General features: G+C 53.7%; 1 protein-coding gene and 1 long non-coding RNA gene across 11 annotated transcripts in view; one reads left to right on the forward strand and one right to left on the reverse strand.

The window, feature by feature from the left end:
* Positions 1–1,373: 1,373 nt before the first annotated feature.
* Positions 1,374–19,778, reverse strand: part of RNF220 (ring finger protein 220) — a 248,455-nt gene continuing 230,050 nt past the window's right edge. For 3 of the 10 annotated variants that reach the window (XM_063665421.1, XM_063665420.1, XM_054490677.2), the window contains 9 exons: positions 17,450–17,571; positions 16,954–17,086; positions 8,323–8,419; positions 8,038–8,124; positions 7,843–7,898; positions 7,627–7,705; positions 3,335–3,443; positions 3,147–3,221; positions 1,374–2,398 (listed from right to left, as the gene is read on the reverse strand). In XM_063665421.1, the coding sequence (XP_063521491.1) occupies positions 2,327–2,398; positions 3,147–3,221; positions 3,335–3,443; positions 7,627–7,705; positions 7,843–7,898; positions 8,038–8,124; positions 8,323–8,419; positions 16,954–17,086; positions 17,450–17,571 (830 nt within the window). In that variant the 3' untranslated portion in view covers positions 1,374–2,326. Of the gene's footprint in view, positions 2,399–3,146; positions 3,222–3,334; positions 3,444–7,626; positions 7,709–7,842; positions 7,899–8,037; positions 8,125–8,322; positions 8,420–16,953; positions 17,087–17,449; positions 17,572–19,778 lie in introns of all 10 variants that reach the window. The other 7 variants (XM_063665436.1, XM_054490658.2, XM_063665423.1 and 4 more) reach the window with 6 other exon arrangements.
* On the forward strand, positions 7,651–17,878 carry LOC134739634 (uncharacterized). The gene is made up of 2 exons (XR_010126482.1): positions 7,651–7,755; positions 16,659–17,878. It is a non-coding gene; the product is annotated as an uncharacterized LOC134739634 (long non-coding RNA).

Consider the following 19,778-nt stretch of genomic DNA (forward strand, 5'->3'; position numbering starts at 1 on the left):
CTGTGTGGCTGCATTCCTAGCCATGGCCAACAGGTGGCAGTGCAGCCTGTGCCATGAGACAGCTCAAGGCTCCCACAGCAGGGTGGGCTTCAGTGGAATGCCCTCACTCTGGGTTAATGGCCCCTTTTAGAGACCATATGGCCCCCAGGGTGGCAGTAACCAGCCATCAAGGACCTACTGAGTCCAAGGCTGTGGGAGGGGAGAGTAAAGTCATCAAAGAAGTCGGCCTGACAGAAACTGGGCATTAAGAGCCTCCTCTTCATTTCTCCGTTGCCCTCACCTACCCACTCTTCTCTTCCAAACCTGTTTCTTTCCCAAACCCTCAGCCATCGCTGGAGCTGCTCCACCTGCCTCGACAGAGGCTGTGTACATTCCCAGGATCCCAGGATCCCTGTGTTCCGGATATTGGGTGCCATCAAACTGGGTGTGGCGCTGTGAAGGGCCTTTGCTGGGCTCCAAGGAGGACTTGTCTGTGCTTCATCTGGGTGCAAAGGGTGGCAGGAGCTGCCAACTGGACCCAATTCTGAGGAATTCACTGTGGGTATCCCAGAGAAAATGGGCAACTAAGGCTGGGGATTTGGGCAGATGGGCCTGGTGTGCAAGGTGTCAAAGCAAGTCTGGAGTCATGGGGCTACTCTGGGGCCTTGACTGTTTTTCTAATAGCTTTCTGTTGTGGGTGAGGACTTACATGTAGCTTTGAGCACCTGCCTGGGAGGCATCTAGGAAGCTGAGCTACCTTACTGGCAGTGGGGAGCTGTGGGGGTCAAACTGCCGTCTCTCCAGTGCTAGCTGCCCAGCCTCGGTTCTCTGAGCACATGGGAGACTTGAAGGTCCATCCTGGAAAATAGGGTTTCCATTCTTTCCATTCGAGAATCTAGGCAGTAGCTACACTGGGATGATGGTCACTAGAGATACATTTGGAGAATAGAACAAAAGCCTGGGAGGCTGACAGGGTGATCCCCCTGTGGTCTCTGGTATGTTTCAGGGGACCAGAAAGGGATAGAGGCCTGGGGCTTGTGTTTGTACCCAAGCTTGTGGCCACTCCTGCCCTAGGTTGGGGGATAGAGCTTGCATCCCCTCTGTACCCCCAAGCTCTGACCTCTTCTGTGATTAATGAGCTGACAATTCTGCATCGATAAAGAATTAACCTAGAGCCCCTACCCATCAATAGTCAGGAGCCCAGATCCCCAGCCCCACCCCCATCCAAACCAAATGCTCCACGGCCCCAGAGCAGTCCAACCCTGCACAGTGTCATACACCTATAGCTAAGTCCTTTCCCCTATCCTGCCACCAGGAATTAACCCCTTAACTGCCTCAGCCCACCTCCCCCAGTTAGCTCCCCCACCTCCCCACACACATAACACACAGGCAGCAACTGTTTATACTGGTTTAATCCATGTCAAATGTAGTTTACAAAGGGAAAGGACAAGTACCTTTGTATAGAATATACAGACACAGCATCACACCATAGGGCCCACGGGAGGGTCGGGGAGACGACACTTTTTCCCTGGGAAAGGCAGCTCTAATCCCAGGAATGGTTCTCAGCAGAGGCTGGGTGGCCAGGAGCACTGTCCTCTAGCCCCCCAACTCAGCCTCTGCTTCAGCTCGGTTCCCATTTCCTGCCTCTACCCCCCAACTCCTTATAAAGAGCCCCATGAGCTAAGACTAAGGAGAGGATCACGTCCCTTGGGGCGTGTGCCCCATGTCTGGGAGAAGAAATATACACCACTGAACACCGAGCACATGGGAGGGGGAAGGGACACCACAGGAGAGGGAGAGGCAGGTACCCCAAGAGGTGGATGGGCCGAGCCCCCAGCCAACCCTGAAGGAGGCACTGCTTCCAGGGGTTCTTAAAAAAGAAGAAAATCATACAACCAAAGGGGAAGGGGACAGGTAGAGGGCGAGGAGTTGTCCCATTTATACACAACATTGTAAACATACACGGTCTATATTACATGTGCTTCAGTCTGGTGTTTGCATGTCTGTCTGTCCCGTCTGTCAGTCGGGGGGCTGGATCTTAGGAGCCGTGCCCCACTACTCCCCCAACCCCCACCTCCCTGCCCCACCCTGGGAACAGAGCTGGAACAGGTATGGCCCCCAAACCATAGGTGGGAGCCAGCAGGTAGTGCCTGGGCCACAGCCTCTACTCTGGCTCCAGAGTCCTGCGTGTGTAAATGTGTGTGTGTGTGTGTATGCATGTGTGAGTATGTGCATGTATGTACATGGGGAACCTGTGTGCAAGTATGTACAAAGGGAGAGGGTCACTGTCACAGAGGCTGGGGGCAGGTGGGGCTGCTGGAGGCAAGGCCTGCCTGGGGCAGATAGCTCACAAGTAGATCCTCCGCAGGTCTCCGGGCGCTGTGATCGTGTTGCACTGAGGGCAGAGCTTCTTGGCACCCTGCAGGGAGAACAGGGAGGGCTCTGGTCTACACAATGTGCCACGTGTGCGCATGTGAGCACCTGGGCCTGCAGCCATGTCTCTCTGCACCAGTGTGTGCTGGGACCTTGGTCCTGTCAGCCCAGGCTGGGGATGCACAGGCAGCTTCTGTGAGCAGGCAGGCACGCTCCTGTGTTGCGGGAACGCCAGGATCAAACCGCCTGGCCAGCCCCGCAGCAGGAGCCCCGGTAATGAGAACAAGGCTGGGTCCAGCTGTGGCAGCCGCAGCCCTAACGAGATTACACGCGGCCTTTGATCAGGACACAGAGCCCACGTCCGAGCCTTTTATTGCTGTCTCCGGGCGACATTTTAATGGCTGCTCCTGAGCGAAGAACAGGGGCAGGAGCAGAAGGAGCTTAGTAATGGGAGGGGGAGGGGCCAAGGCCCTGGTCCTGTTTACCCACAGCCAGCCTCCTCCTGACCCCAGGCCTCACCAGTCTGTGTGATGCAGTGGGCCTTCGGGGGACATGGGGAGGGGAAGGGAGAATGCAGTGAACTCGTGGAGGGGAAGAAGTTCCTAAACCTGTAGTTGGGGAGGAGAGGCAGCGAGCCTGGGAGTAAATATCCTGGGGGTAAATATCCTGGCTCCTGGCTCTGTTCTCCTTTGGCCCGTGCTCCCCACTTCCCCCAGGCAGGCTCAGGCATAAGCACAGACATCTGGGCAGTGCCCGGAGCGGCCTCCCATTCCCCGACCCCCATGCCACCTCACCAGGGTCCGCAGCCAGCACTCCTCACAGTGCACGTGCCAACACTGGATGGACGTTAGGGGCATCGAGTACGAGTCCTAGGGAGGAGGGGGCAGAGAAGGGGTCACTCTGAGGTAGGCCCATCCTCTCCAACTCCCCCAGAGGGCGTGGAAGCCTGACCAAGGGCACCCCTAGGTTCTTTTCTACTCACCATGCAGATGAGGCATTTGTAACGGTCCCCACGAGATAGCTGCCGTTCAAGTTCTCTGACCCGAGCCTTCAGAGCCTCAAACGTGGTCACAGCTGAATCTTCGGTGATTCTGTAAAAAGGAAGGCCTGGTTGGGTAGCAGGCTGACATCTCTCATCTGCACCTCCAGCCTACGCCTCCCCTGAATTCCAGAACCAAATACATAAATGTCCCCTAGGCATCCCTGCCTGCCCCCTTCCTCTGATAACCTGAATCTGCAAAATTCCACATTCCAGAACTAAACTCCTCACCCTCTCTGTTCCTCCATTCCCATCCGGATGAATTTCTACACCAGATACCAGGGAACCATTTTCAACCACTCCTTCGTAGTCTTCCCAACAACCCAAATCTGTCATCTCTCCTAGTATCTCCGGCATCTCTCCACTTCTTTCCCCCCTCACCACCACTAGTCCAGGCTCTCAGATGTCTTCCACCAATTCCACCACTAACTTTTTCCAGACAGCCTTTCTGCCTCCAGGCCCCTCATCTCCATTCCACTCTCCCAGCGCCTAGAAGGATTTATGTTCTCAAAGCAAATCTCTTGTGGTGTGACCTTCAACATTCCAATGTCCCCCTCGGAATAGAGAGCTCCACTACACTCCTTGGTCCCGCCCCAGCCCACCGTACCCCCGAGGACCTTGCCACGCATTTTATGCTCGACTCCTACATGTCACCATCCACGCCACTTTTTTCACTGCCTTGGCCTCTGCACTGTGATCCCTCTGCACCCCCTCGCCTGACTCACTAGCTCTGCCTCATCATTCAGACCTAGTTTTGTTCCCATGCCCTCCCAGAAGCCTTTTCCAGACCCCTGAGCCAGCACTGCACAGTGGCTCTCACAGCCCCCCACGTGAACTCCACCACAGCAGTGTAAAGTTCCTGAGTGTGGGTTCCCTGAGGGCGGGTTGCTCACTCCACCAATACTCACTATGGCCAAGAGCCCCACCTCAGGCATGAGACATGAGCAAACACCTGCTGAAGAAAGGGCCCATCCAACCTCCAGGGAGAGGGGGAGAGATGCAGGGACTGGGCGGGTCCCACATGATCTAGGTCCCTTTGCCACAGGCCTGGCCTGCCTCCAGGGCTCCTTGTTACTTCCTAGATATATCAGATGCCCTGGTAGGCCTGTCTGTGGGCCAAGCCCTGCACCCGAAGGTCCCTCCTGCATTTCCAGAACTCCTTGGGCTTCACTGCTGAACAGGGAATAGCTAGGACTCTCTCAAGGAACCTTCCACCCTCCTAAAACAAATGAACAGGATCCAGGGGAGCTCACAGAGGGAGAAGAATATTTCCTAGAAAAGTAGAAAAGATGGCATAGAAGATTGGCCTTAGGGAATAATAATGATAATACAAATAAAATAGCTAAAATTTATTAAGCACTTACTAAATGCCAGGGATTGTACTGAGGGATTGATAATTATCTTATTTACACCTCACAAAAACCCCATGAGAAGATTCTAATATCTCCATTTTTTATACAAAGAAACTGAAGCACAGAAAGATTAAGTAGCTTGCTCAAGGTCCCCACAGAGTCAGGGAGTTGGGATTCAAACCTGGCAGACTGATTCCATGATCAACTAATAACTGTGTGATTGACCATGACTATACTGGCTACACCCAGGAGGAGGTGGGGCTCCAGGCCAAGGGAACAGCAGAAACAGAGGCCAAGAGGCCCAAGAGCCTAGTCTGGCTAGAAGGCCCACATGTAGGCAAAGTGCTACAGTGAGAAAGGAGATGGCATGCAGGAGGACCTCAAATGCCACACCTGAAGGAGCTGAAGTTTATCTCGCGGGCAGCAGGAAGCTGCTGAGGATGCTGGAAGAGCGGGGTACGAACAGCTCAGGTTTCACAGATGTACTCAATCAGGAAGCAGAGGCTGGACTGAGGTGGGGGAATCATAAGGGAGGTGGACTTTGGGCAAGGACAGTCTCCTGGGGGCATCTGTTCTGCAGTTTAGGGGAGACAATTGGCTCAGGAAGCTTGAGAGCTTACAGGTGGCCTGTCATTGCTGGATGTGAGTGGTAATGGGAGTGCAGGGAGGGTAGTGGTCCCATTTCATGGGCAATACAGCTTCAATTTCTGGCCTTTTTCCTTTGGGGAGCTAGCAGCAACACAGAGCGTGATTCCTTAGTGGCTGTGTCCCTGTATCAGGGACACTTAAATCCATCACCCTAGGGTCCATGATTCCCTCTGCCTTGCCTCTTTCCAGGGATGCCAAGAAAGGCTCTGACTCTTTCCTCCTGGTACTGGCTGATTCCCTGGGGGCTTCCATTTAGCTCTCTGGCTCTGGAAGCCTTTACCATCCCTTCCCTCCTCACAAGCCTCCGAACAGCAGGCTCCTTCCCAGGCATTTTGCACAATGCCATATGTGCCATCCCCATCTGGATTGCAGGTAAATTCCTGATAAGGAGACAAGGATTTGTAGCTGTGCTCCCTTCCACTCCAAGGACTAAGCTGAGAATTTGCCTAGTCCTATACAGTTATGTCAAAGATGGGGAAACTAAGGCCTGCAGCTGGGGACAGCCTACCCCAGAATGGAGAACTAACTCCCCAACCCCAAATCAGAGAACTAGAGCTGGAATGGCAAAGAGCAATGAGGCCAGGAGAGAATGAAGCCATTTCCCATGCCATCTCCAAGAGCTACAAGTCCACGCTGAAGGCCAATAGCCAACTCTACAGCCTGCCTATCCTGGATGTGCTCAGCACACACCTGCCCTCCAATCTTGGCTCTGGCGAAATACCCAAGCCTCCAACCCCTTGTCCAGGCTGGCTGTGAGCTATTCCTGAGTCCCTCCAGGGCATGGGGTGGGGAGATTCCTGGAGGAGCCATGGCATCCTACCATTCCTTTTCCCTAAGTGGTAAAACAGATCTAGGGCAAGAAATAGAGAAATCACGGGGACTGACGGGCCCCAGTCTCAGCAGATCCAGACCCAGTGGAGAGCTCTGCACATGACTGAGCCAGTCTCCACCTCATCATAGAGATCCCTGCCTACGGGTGCCTGTGCTCACACAGGTGGGACAGAAATCCTGGCTCCCCCCAGCCTTGGGTGGGTTGTACCTTCATGGAAGCCACTGGCTCTGCCCCCACCTCCCCCTCGGGCGCCATCCCTGATTAATGATCTTGTCTTTCTGATTTATGAGCAGCCCCTCCAGACAAGGGTGGGTGCCCCTTACAACCCCGCCCGCCCTGCTCAGCTGGAGTAGAAGAGAATTATTAAATAAACATCCATACGTCATTCCCCCCCCCACAAGCTGGTTGCGCCGAACCAGTACGGCCCGCTCTGGCGCTGACACGGAGCAGCTGCGGTGATTCATGGGCAGCCGGGCCCTGCGCCGCGGCCCATACATCATGCCAGCAGCACTCGCGGCCCAGGCCGAGATAAACTGATCAACCACAACGGGCTGGAATGAATTTATGACAACACAAAATGGAGGGAAACAAATGGGAGGTGACCCTGGGCCACCGACCCGGCCCTGCACCGGCCTGCAATCCACTCTCCTGGCAGGAGGCAAAGATGGAACACTGGCCCTGGAATGAAGAGGCTGCCTTTTAACCCCAGGCAACCTAGCCTGTAGTCAGAAGGTGGGGTGGGTACTGGAGTTAAGCAATGACCAATGGCAGCAGCACCAGGCAGCCTAGACTGGACAATGCCATCTCCTGAGGCCAGAACTGGCCTTCCTTGGGCTTCTGGGAAGGCAGGAAGATGCCCAGCTGATACCAAATCTTTGTGGTTCCCGGGGATCCAGGCCAGGGGTTGCCCAGCCCTGGGCAAAGTTCTAATGGATCCCTTTTCCTCTGCCAGAGAACCCAGGCCAAAAATTCCTACCAGAAGTGATGAGACCCAATGTTCCTGCCTAAAATCCACTGCGAGTGCCACCCGGGACAAGAAAAATGAAACCAATTTAGCTCCCGATTAAGAAACAGAAACTGGAGATGAATCAAGTGTGCCGGCTGGGCTGGGCGGCCATACATCACATTCCCCGGGCGGAGGCCACCGCAGCAGGCGGGCAGGCGGGCAGGCGGGCGGACTGCTCCTCCCACCGCCAAGGCTCCCGGGGCCCTGGCCCAGTGATCAATTCACAGAGTCACGCTTAGCACCAGCTGGGCTCCACTGCCGGCTGTGTGACCAGGGCAGCAGCATTGAGCTGCACTTGGGAGGGCCAGAAGCCCTGGCAGCAGGCCTTCTTGCTAGCAAAGGGCCCCTCCTCCCACTGAACTGCGGTCCCAGGGTCCCCTCCTGGCCAAACACTTACTTCTCGATGTCACTGTTCTTGCAGGTCTTCTGCATGGCCTCCTGCTTGCTGCTTTCACCATTGCTGGTGGATGGCATCTCTGCTGGGACAGAGGGGCAACTCACACTCCGGCCAGACTGGGCAGCACAGGTGAGGGGTTGGTTGGGCTTGAGTCAGTCACCACCATCCAGGGATACCCCCTCTCCCCCATTACTCCTAACCTGGGGCAGGACTTACCATCACTGGCCCATTTAGAGAACTCAGGTGTGATGCGCGTGCTGGGAGGGCCGCCACTGGAGGAAAGGAGGGAGGAAGAACAAAGTGAGGCCTGAAGGCGGGCAGGACAGCCCTGAGGGTCAGTACTGTGTTAACCCCTACCTCAGGGCTTCCTGTCTCTCTGCTCCACCCGCCCAAGCCTGTGCCCACACTTGCTTTAGGACTGCGCCCCGGAGTGCCTCTCTCTCCTTGGCTTCACCAGGCTCCTCGCCTGTGCAGGGGATGACATCAGCCTCCGTGTATCTGGCATGGTGGTCAAGGACAACGGATCCTAGTGTGCAGCAGGCTATGAGGGTTGAATCCTCAGGAGAGTATGTCCCTCCTGGCCAAAGCGGAGACTCTGGCCCGGGGGGTGGTGGTGCAGGTGAATACTAGAGGAGCTACTTATTCCCTGTGCCTGCCCTATCAGCCCCACCAGCACCCATAGTGCTCCAAGGATACTGTGGCTTCCCATACTCCAGAGTGTCATCCCCATCCACATCCAAGTCAGCATCACTGTCCGGGTTCTCTTTGCCGCTGCACATGATGAAGCCAGAGCCTGTGGGAAGCAGGGTGTGAGGAGGGCCTGGGGACAAGAAGACTAGGCCAAGGGTGCCCCTCCTGTTGCCTCCAGGTAGGGGTTAGGCTTTGGACCTGATAAGGCCCAGAGGGAAACCTGGGCCTGGGATGTATAGAGCCAGATACTTCAGTGCCCCTGGCCCTGACATTTCAGGCCCTTCACTCTGCAAACCTCATCTTTCTCTGCCACTGCATGCTGCTCCAAGTGGTCTCTGCTCATAAACTAGCCCATTCATACATTATGTCACGTCCTCGGGGGACACTCAGCCCCAGGCCTGCTGTTCACCTATCTTCCAGGTCTAGGAAGAACAGGAAGAGGACAGAAAAATTCAGGTCTAGGAATTTCACAGGAAAAGAGTGGGGCCTCCCCTATGCCCCATTATCCAGCCTGACAAGTCCATCAGAGGAGAGAACAGGCTGGCTAAGGCCAATCGGAGCCACAGAGTGGGACCCCCGGCCAACATCCTGATTTTGGCCGCTAGGTCCTTGCCAGCAAAAACACCAGGCAGCTGTTCAAATATTTGGTGTCTGAAGCGCCTGACATTAATTATTCATCTCCACCTCACTTAGCCCAGATTCCTGGACAAGTGCAGTTATAAAGGGATTAAAGAAGGGACAGACGAGGGAGGACAGGCATGCACACCTACTTCTCAAAGCAGTCCATGAAGGCAACCAGGCTGAGCGGAGGCCAGGCCATGGGCCAGGCAAGCGGCTGACCCCTGAGGTGCATCTGGCACAGCCACAGACGGACTCTCAGCTCGGGGGAGGGGCAAGCCACTGGGGCTACACCAGGCCTGCTCACCTGCCAGGTGATCTCTCTGACATCCAGGACCACCCTTCCTGATAGCCTAGGGTCAAGTGCTATAGAGCTGTTCCCCCCAGCTCCCCACTTCCTCCCGGTGGGTCTCAGACCACACCTCACTAGCCAGCACAGCCCTGCCAGGGACAAAAGAATGTGAGACTCTGTGGCTACTGGGATCAGCAAGGAAATCCTTAAAGAAGTGAGCAAGCAGCTCAGTATCGGCTGATTTCAGACATTTCTGCTTGTCCATTCTTTCCTCTCAGGTCCTTATACTCTCATTAGGGTATGTCTTGTAGGGGGTCCTCAGGCCTCTTATCTATTCCTTCATCCTGCTTACCACTGAGTTCTGACCACCTTTCCTCCTGCTCCAAAACCATCGATGGCTCCCCACTGCATGCACAACCAAGCCTAGGCTCCTCAGCCAGATCCATGAAGATCTGGGTCCATCTATGTCTTTACTCTTGCTCTCTACTAATTCACTCTGTAAACCCCATGCATGTGCACACACAGGCTGCTAACCAAACCACAAACATAGCCTGTATATCCTGCTCTTAAGACCTCTGCTCATGCTATTCACTCCATCTGGAATGTTCTCCATTTTTCAAGCCCTGAAAAACACTGAGTCTTGATCCTTCTCCCTTCTACCCCACCAGTCTCTGGTCTCACAAAGACACCACCAATCCCAAAGGTAAGCAGCACTGGGAAGTAAAGACGCCGGGCACAGCCTGGGCTCCACCTCTCCCTGACAGTCCTCATTTGCCCTCTACCCTGAGGCACTGACACACTTGAGGCAGCAGGCAGATCAGGTCAGCAGCAGGGCCATTAAGCTGAGAAAACACCAAGTTACAGCTCTGTCTCCTGTTCACGGCCAGGTGTCCTGACAAGCAATTCCCGCCTTGTGGGTGAGTGGCACCTCCATAAACCCTCTGACAGTTTGGGAGACAAACTCCACCATCAGTCAGAATGTAGCTATCAGGTTCACTTACAGCTTGCGGCACCCAAGCCCTGCCAACCCCCCTTCCCCAAGTACACGCAGCTCAGCAGCTGGCCTCACATCCTCTGCTCGGCCTGGCCCTGCCTAGCCCTGCCTTATAAGTGGAAAGCAGAGAACCCTGGCACCACATGTGAGCCCAATATGGCTCCATGGCAAAGCAGAGAAAACAGGGTACCACAAAGCTGCCAGGGAAAGCCCCAGCTTCTCAATATAGAAAGCAGCCCTGTAGCCTGAAGTCCTTTTCTCTGTGGTCTTACTGCCCACCATGCCTGGCCCAGGACTCATACTCCATTAAACAGCTACTGTGGTCTCCCAAATCCTGTGCTTTCTCATGCCCCCATGCCTCCGCACCTCCTGCTCTCTGCCTAGAACCTTCTCCCTCCTGGTCTACAATACACATGCCTGCTCCTTAGGCAAGTCTGACTCAGCCCAACCATGCCTCCTACCATTAACTCACAGTGCCCACACAGAGCAGCTGCTCTCCAAATCCCTGCTAAAGGAAAGAACTCTCACCTCAATGCCATTCTTTCAACCTTTATTGGGCTCATCCTGTTTGGCTTCATGTTGAGAATACAGAGCTTCAAGATCTGATCCCTATCCTCACAGTGCTCTGCGTGGCAGATGGGGCTTCCCAGGTTCTTACACACAGGTGTCCCTTCCCTGGTGTCCACCCAGAATCCTGTGTAACTCCAAAATCATATTTATTACCACCTATTGTCACTGTCCCTCACGAGACTGGAAGCTGCAAGGGTCCCAAGTTTGACTCACTGTTGTGATCTCAGCATCACCCAGCAGAGCTGGCCAGGCTGATGGCTGGTGCCACACAGCACACCCCAGCAGTACTGGCTAAACACTGGCGACACTGCTCTATTAGGTCCTAGTTAGCTGGTGGCCTAGAGAAATCTCTCAGGATACAACTTTCCTTATCAGATCCCAGCTCCCAGCTGGGCAGCAGCTTTCTGTTCCTCTGGCCAGTTAGGCAGGATGGACAGCACGACACACTTTGTTTGCCATAGAAAAGGCCTCTGCCTCTGGTCTGAGCCATTCACTCTGACCCTGACCCCATCCTCCAGCTGAGACAGATGTTGGGAACCTCTCCCTACCCCCACAGGTGTTCGGAACAGGCTGCTGCTGCCAATTTCACTCTTGTGCTGCCCCAGCCTGCTCCAACCTCTTTCCCAGCACATTAAACTTTATTTTCTTAATGAAATGTCACTTGCTGACTTCTGGCAGAATCATAATAAAAAGAAACGGCCATAAAGCCGTTTTATGCAGACAGCGCCCCCGCCAGCTTGCCCCCCCTCCCGCTTGGAGAGGAAGGCTCCACAGTTGTTTGATGTTCTCAGCTGCTGGAATATCCCAAGCCAGTACTCAGAGGCAAGATGGCACAGACAGCTCCTTTCCACGTCTCTGGCTCCTCTTCCATGTAGCTCCAGGGATAACAGGCAAGCTGCCACTCCTACTGCTGCTATCTAGGGAAGGAACTCAGCCCCCACGACCTCCAAGATGGCCCAGAGTACCCTTCAGTCACCAGGGAGGGCTTTTTGCTACAGTTCTGCCCCACTTTATAGTGGCATAAAGGCCTGAGCCCCCACCCATAGGCAACCTAAGCCTGATGGTCAATGATACCCAGCAGGGTGGTGCCAGAGTTGCCCATTCCTGGCGGGGTGGGCAGTGCAAAAAAAAAATCCTTCTCCTCACAGTGAAAACTTAGCAACAAAGAGGGAGAGAGTTAAGTGCAGAAATGAAACACAGGTCTACATTTTATAAAAACGACCCTTCTCCCCATAAACTCATTTCTTCCTGGGTTATTGAGAAGGGAGAAAAAAAAAATCAGTGTTAATTTAATCAATTGATCAGATGATCGATTGAGAAACTGGAGATGCCCGTTTACTGGGGGCAGTATCGTCCTGGAACCTGAAACCACAAAAAAGGAGGCATCGACTTCCTCACCTGCTGCTCCCAACAAAACCAGAGCCCAGGGAGAAAGGAAAAGTCTCGGGGCCCTCCAGAGGCCTGCGCTCTCCAACACGGAGGGCAGGGGCAGCAGCTTCCGGCGAGTTTTACACTGGAATTAGTTACAGATGCAGTTACGGTGTCTTGTGTAAACGCCATCGATTGGGGAGCTGACAGCCTGGGGAGCTGCGATGCGGGACAATCAATCGGCCTGCAGTGTCACCTGCCACCTCGCTGAACAGTTGACAATGCAATTATCCAGTGTGGAGGCAGGGAGTTGGCGTGTGTCAAACGCACTTAGCCACTTTCCGGGCCTCCTCGATAACGCGTTTCACTGCCTTACGTCAGGAGAGACGCAGAGAGACAGACGCCGTTTAAAACCATTGATACTTGCTCCTTCTGCCTGCACTCCCTCTGTCCTAGCTTAACAATTGTGTTCCAAAAGGCGATTAAATCCCGTCAGTTGCCACGGGGGACAGAAGGTGCCTTGCTCCTTGCCACCTCTCCTCACCCCTCCCAACAGGCGACAGAGATAACTAAAGATGGTAGGGAGTCACAAGGCAGCAGCCCAACCCTCTCCACTCCAAGACTGCCTCCAGCAGTGTGCTGTTCCAACACCTGTCACTGGCTGGACCAGAAGCAGAGCTGCACTGGGGGACATTTTTAGCACCTGGGGCTCCCTTCTTTTGAGAACCAGCACACCAAAGGAGGCAGCAGCTAGGTAGGGCAGGGCCTATGTGCCCATGCCCTGGGGCTTACAATACCTCTTACCCCCTTGCCCCATACTTCTGGCGCTGAAGTTTTATCAAGAAATAGCCAGATAAAAGATTTGTGCCAGGCCGGGTGTGGTGGCTCATACCCGTAACCCCAGCACTTTGAGAGGCCGAGGTGGGCAGATCACCTGAGGTCAGGAGTTCAATACCAGCCTGGCCAACATGGTGAAACCCCGTCTCTACTAAAAATACAAAAATTAGCTGGGTATAGTGGCACATGCCTGTAATCCCAGCTACTCGGGAGGCTGAGGCAGGAGAATCTCTCGAACCCAGGAGGTGGAGGTTGCAGTGAGCCGAAATCATGCCACTGCACTCTAGCCTCCAGCCTGGGTGACAAAGCGAGACTCTCTCTCAAATAAAATAAAATAAAATAAAATAAAATAAAAAAAGAAGAGAAAAGATTTGTGCCACAGCTGCTCTTGCCTGTTTGCTTCATGACTTCTCATCCAGCTACTTGGAACCAGCTTAAATGTAAGGAACTCATGAAAGATAAGAAACGCTTCAGGCCAGGACCTGAGCAGGACAAAGACCCTGCACTGCTGACTGTCTTAACACCCTTCTTTTCCCAACCCACTCCATCTGTTTGGTTCAAAAGGGCTTCATGCTGGATTTTAGCAACGCATTCACCACCAGGGCTTAAAGATACAGCTGCAGCCTTCCATTTCCTGTGAAGCTTCCTGGGAAATTTCTCCATCTCACCACTCTTGTGCCCACATCATTGCCACCTTATTTGAAACCAATCATTCCCATGTCCTCTTTCCAGCATGTCCCTTCCAGATATGAGGAGCTCTGGGCTCCCCAGTGCAGTTGGGTGAACTCTCACTGGCAAGCAACACACAGGAGGCACCACGGTTCACCACTATAGGTCTCTTCTCCAGGATCCAGGAGCTGGATGGAGGACACGAGAGGAAAGGCACGGCTCCTTAGTCACACACCTCCTTACACTACAGCTGGAAGCAGGCTTGTCTTAAGGGCTGTATAGTTAGGTTCCCCTGTAGTCTGCTTCTCTGGCCTAGACGCCCCTTGCTCTGCCCAGGTTTGGCATGGTACCCAAGAAAAACATCCTTTCTCCCTAACTGCGGATCTCTTTTAGTGGAATGTTGGTGGCACATTAGGCTCTGTGTGCTGTCCTTTATGTAAAGAGCAGTAGCAGGTTAGAAAATCTATGGTTCTGAAAGGACAATCAACAGCTTAGGCACACAGCTTAAGTATTTCTTCTAGAATTGGGAAGGTCAGAGTGCCTCCTAGGCAGCAAAAATTCCTTCCAACTTACTTTCTTGAAGTAATACCTATTTCCTTTAGTCTTTTCAAAAATCTATTTCCAGTGGGACCTACTTCAGTGCTCACCTGCTCTGTCTGGTTCTTTATTTTGTCCTAAAATACCAATCCGAGCACAGGCCTGAGATATCTGGAGCTCCTCCTCAGTAACCACAGGTCCCCATCTCTAAGGCCTGTTGCCCTCAGCCAAGTGTCTCCACCGAAACTCTTGCCCGTTCACTGCTTCCCACAGCAGATTACATTTGAGGTAACCGATCTGATCCATCAGATCAACCTCCAGGGGCCTGGTGGGAAGCTTTGCTGAGGATGACGAAGAGGCCCTAGTCTGGGAGGAGGGATGGGGGTGATCGGATACAGGAACTTATCTGCAATTCTTCACTTCTTTCATATCTAACAACGACAGCAATCTCTGTTCTGTCAGCACGCACAGCGCCGTTTAAATGGGCCTCGCCACTCGCCTGCTCATCCTGCCTCTGCCTCCTTCTCTCTGAAGTCGGCTGGGCAGCTTCTTCAGCTGGCGTTATCACTCCCTCTAACCGGTCTTGGCAGGCAATCTAATTCCTCCTGAAAAGGTCACCGCCATTTTAACTGCCTTTCAATCACATTAAGCACGCGCTGCGCGGCTTGCGGCCCGGCCCGCCCGGCGGGCGATCAATGCGCTGCACTGACACCAGCCCGCCTGGCGGGGCCACACCCAACCCCCCAAGAGTTGGGGCCTATCAGTCCTGGCCAGGGAGGGTAGGCTGACAGATGGCCAGCTTTTGCAGACAGGGTTTTGGGGGCAGAGGCAGTAGGGATCAGCCAGGGCCTCCCTTTGATAGCCCCCCCACCGAGGAGCCTCAGCCTCCTCCGCTCCACTGCGCCCCGCTCTCTGCCTCGTGGCCCCCGCTGATCTCGCTGTAAAACAGCCTTTCAAGTCTGCCTGTCTTTTGACTGCACTAAGCTGTTTAAGAGGCGGCAGCAGCTTCTATCAGGAAAGCTGGAGCAATTCTCTGCAGATAAAGGCACCTCCGGCCCCTGTTCCCTCTTCAAGTCTCACTCTCATTCTCGCTCTCCAAATCGCTCAAAGAAAAGCCCCCTTTGAACTCCCCTCAGGAATTCTTGAAAGGAACAACCTCACAGTGTAAACACTCAGGGAAAACGGATACCCGCCCAGGGCCTAAGAGCCCCTCACATTGCTCTGCAAGTGCATCCCGGCACAGGGGAAATACTCTTGTCAAATCAGCAGGCGCTTTGCAGCTTTATCCTCCGTAAGCCCTGTCTGGTGCCCAGAAGCCATCAGGTCCAGGTCTGTGCCAAGGAACCTAAGAAGTTGCCACAGCAATGGAGGATGTGAGCAGTTGCAGCTGCCAACATAGCTAACCAGAGCAGCACGCTGGAACTGACCCTGTGTGGCTGCTATCGGACACCCATGTGTCCAACCCATGGGACAGACAATTGTCAGCCCTGCTGCTCACTCTTCTAGGGCCTCAGATACTCTAAGGCTCCAGTACAGGATGAGTGAAATGGCAAACACTCTCCAGCTCTGGTTCAGGGAGACGGTTTGATCTGACTAACCTTCCTGATTTATGTTTTGGCTTGCCCCTAAACACTTGGGTAATGTGAGACGCCCAGAGGCATAATGTCCCATCTGGGCTCTTAGCCCCTTCGTGGAACCAGTCTGCACTGGACGGCCCTGCAGAGACCACTCCTCAGCATCTGCCCAGGTAGCATGGCCTCACGGAGGCAGAGAACTTCTTCCCAGCTGCTGTGAGATTCCCCAGGGACCATACACAGCAACACTCCCAAAGGTGTTGCCCAGAGAGAGAGGCAGACGGGAAGCAGATTGGCTCGCTTAATGACCACAAGCTGCAGTACCAGCTGTGCTCGTGCACAGAAAGAGAGAAGAGCTGGAGGCCAAGAGGCAGACAGCTCCCCTTTTCCCCTGCCCAAGGCTGGGGAGTGTAACAAGTCACTAACCCTGGGCACCCAACCAATTCTGCTGTCTGACCTGGTGGGGGGTGCCAAGCCTTGCTCCTCCAAGGAGCTGGGAGGGCACTGAAGATGGGCAGGGCCCTGCACACTCCTTTGCAGCAACTGGGGAGAGCCCAAGGGAAGGAGGGAGCAGCTGGGCCCAGGCCCCTCTTGCTTCAGGGCAGAGGGCGCCCAGGGAGAAGGGATGGGATCAGAGCTAAAATTAGATTCACCAATGAAGCTCATGGGAGGTCAAATTTTGCCATAACTCACTCTCTCCTCTGTAACTGATTTCCCTGACATAGGGCTGAAGAGGAGGAGGAGGAAAATCCAATGTGTTTGCCTGGAAGCCCTCAGGGCCCCCAGTGCTGGAGGTGTACAGCAGGTTGCTGGATTCTCATTTATCAGCCTTAAGAGGGATGGAGTGATAAATGCATAACCGTCCCTTTAATATTTTATGCAGGTGCTAACGCGGCTTGGCTGTCACCTTCAATGCATCACCCGAAGCTGAGAGCCCCCCCTCGTCATTCCTAGCTTGCAGCCTCACAATTCCATTTCCCCACCCAAATACATCCATTTTAATATGCACATCACAGGCAGGCAGCACGGTCACAAAGGAGCCCCACCAGCAGCAGTCCCCACGTGGTGGAACGGATGGATGACCAGCCACCAGCCTCGGCCTCTTGGCTCCCAACAGATGGATACCCAGCAGAGGCCTGGCACCAGAGTGCCACTGTCTATGTGTCAGCTGCTTGTACCTCGGAAGCCACCTTCCAGGAGAGTGGTGGCCCGTATCCGCTTCTGTCCACACCACTCATACTCCTCAAAGCGGTTGTTGTTCTCATGCTCGATGTCCACAGCATCATCCTCAGCCATGCAGGAGCCTTCCCTCTGTGAAGAGCAGAGCAGGATCATGCTGGGCCCAGGCCATCCCCACCTGCTCCCCGCAGTCTGCGACGAAGGCACAGCTCTAGCCCCAGCTGTGGTGTGCCAAGTGGGCCCTCAGCTCTAGGGCTCCTTTGAAGCAAACCAATTTAGAGGTCAAAGACCTGGGCCTCTTCCCACTAGTTTTCCACTGGAGCCCAAGGAGGGAATGAGTGAGAGTGAAAGCAAAGGGAGAGAGCAGTGGACAGAAGGGAAGAAGCTGCTGAGACCACATGGAGACCCCGAGAGCCCACAGATTCAGGGGCAGTCAGCAGCTAGTGTCGGGGGAAGGGAGCGGGGAAGGAAGGTGGGTGGTGATGGCCCCTCTACCTTAGAAAGGCAATGCTCCACATGCCTACTCATCTCCTGCTCCGATCCTGCCAGGGGGCGGTTGCACAGGGGACATACCTGCCCTTCATCTTGCTTCCTCCGTTTCATTTTCCCAATCCGAGCTGCACGGGGAAACCGAAAACAAAGCACAGAACAAGCAGACGGTCACTGCAGCCCCCAGGGTCCCAGTAGAGCTGACACAACCTGACCTCTTGCCAGCCATTGGCCTTTTTATTCAGTGCCTGATCTGGCCCTCATCTTGAAGTACCTCCTGCTCCTTTGGGGACTGGGCTTTGCCAAGAACACCTGGGGAGGAGACTGGTGCTAACTAAGCCAGTGAGTAAGTCCACTCTTTGGCTGCAGCTGGTGCAAGGTCTACCCGTACCTTTCTATTTGCAGTGTTTAATAAAAGTACAATGAGCAAAGACACTCCATGTTGCTGGGTATCTCTCCAGAAGGCCAAGACCATGAACTCTTTTGGTGTCAGGAAATACAGCTCTAAAGAGCATCTCTTGACTAGAAGCTAACCCCTCCAGTGGCCTGACTTGGCCTGCTGTTCACTTATCAGCTAAATCCTCTTTTGTTCCTGGGCCAAGAGCCCTGAGGTACAGCTCCTAGCATCCCACCTAGAATCTTACCAGGAAGAATTTCTCTGAGGTCCACTAATCCCATTTTACAGAAGAGGAGACTGAGGCCCAGTCATAAAGGTAAGACAGTCTGGGTCAGACCTTTGGCAGCCAGGTCAGAAGGCTCAGGGAACCCTGAGAAGGTAGCCCTTATTGTGCCCACCCGAACCTGTTCCATCATTTCTAATCAGTACAGAGGGGCTGGCAGGCCCTGGAGGCAGAGGGCTGCCTGCCATGTTGTCCCGCAGGGGGCTCAGTTCCAAAGTGCACACTGCAGGCCCACAGCACTGCTAATTAATGCTGAGCAATGCAATCATTTCTAATTAGCTCACTAATCCCTCTCTGTAGCCCTCCTGTCACTGAAGCAGGAAGGAGTCAAAACAAGAAACTCTGTTCCCTCTATTCCCTTCCAGAATGCCACAGCAGGATCAGAGATGGCTACTCTGGGACCAGACTGATGGGGAGTGGGGAGAGCCAGCAAAGGAGGGAAAGGTTCCCCAATGCAGGGCCAGGAAGAACTTTCTCATGGACAGTGACCCTGACGGGAAGCTCATGAATGCAATCTAGGAGGGGAACACAGGTGAGAGCTGCTATGTTAGAATTTAAGCTTCTACTGTGTGTCAGGCTCACAGCCAAGTACCTTACCCAAGATAGCTCATTTACTACCACTTGCTGAAACTAGATTGCATTGTCCCATTTTAACAGATGAAGAAACCCGAAGCTTAGAGAGATCAAGGTACGTGTCCAAGTAGCTAAAAAGTGGCAAAGGCAAGATAGGAAACCAGACCCGACTTCACAACCTAGAATGCCCTCCTGTTCCAACAGGACCTCCTAACTGAGCAGCATCAACAAAGACTGGTCCCAGTGAGTGTGCTAGGGCTCCAGCTCCTGCCTGTCGTGAGCCTGAGGCAGGGAGCTACTCCAACTCCAAAACAGAGCAACCCCAGAAAGACCCAAACCAAAAGGAAAGCTACCATCCTGCCAGAACTGGGTATGGAGTTTGAGGAAACTTGGTCTGTAGCCCAGTCCATCTCTTCACTCTCCTGTGTTTTTACTATAGGTAACATGACTGTGTCCTAGTGCCTCACTTGACTTTGTGGACACAGATCGAGAACTGTTCACTTTGGCTGCCCTAACTCTTGGAATCTCAGACTTAGGTAGCCTTGACACTCTAGAGCCAGGACTGGGATGGAGAATGGACATGAAACATCAGAAAGGCATTGAGCAAAGGACCCTGAGAGTTCTAGAAGTGTAGTGTGGAGCAGTGTGCCAACACAAAGCTTCCTCCCTACCATGCCTACACCAAGGGAATGCCTCCCTGGGGAAGAAGGTGCTGATGATACCACAATGTTCAATGACTAAGGAAATGAATCGCATGGAATGGTCAAGAAAGGCACAATACTGGATGCGCTCCTTGCTCAGGACACGCAGGCCAGCAGATGATCCCTTGTCGTCCCTGGAAAGCACCCTGATGGACTGGACTTCATCTGGAAAGTCTCAGAGAAGGAAGGCAGGTTTGGTTTTCACCTTCCCATTCATCTTCTAAATCCTGAATTAAGCTTACCAAAGTGTGGTAGGGAAAGTTCTGTTCTCTATCCAGAGGCTACGTACGAGTAGGAAGAATCAAAGCATTTGCCAAGGAGGTAGCATGTCATGGTTGAAGAAACACGGGCTTTGGTGGGAAACAAACTTCAATTGAATCA

The sequence above is a fragment of the Pongo pygmaeus genome, chromosome 1, assembly GCF_028885625.2.
Source record: "Pongo pygmaeus isolate AG05252 chromosome 1, NHGRI_mPonPyg2-v2.0_pri, whole genome shotgun sequence".
Lineage (NCBI taxonomy): Eukaryota > Metazoa > Chordata > Mammalia > Primates > Hominidae > Pongo > Pongo pygmaeus.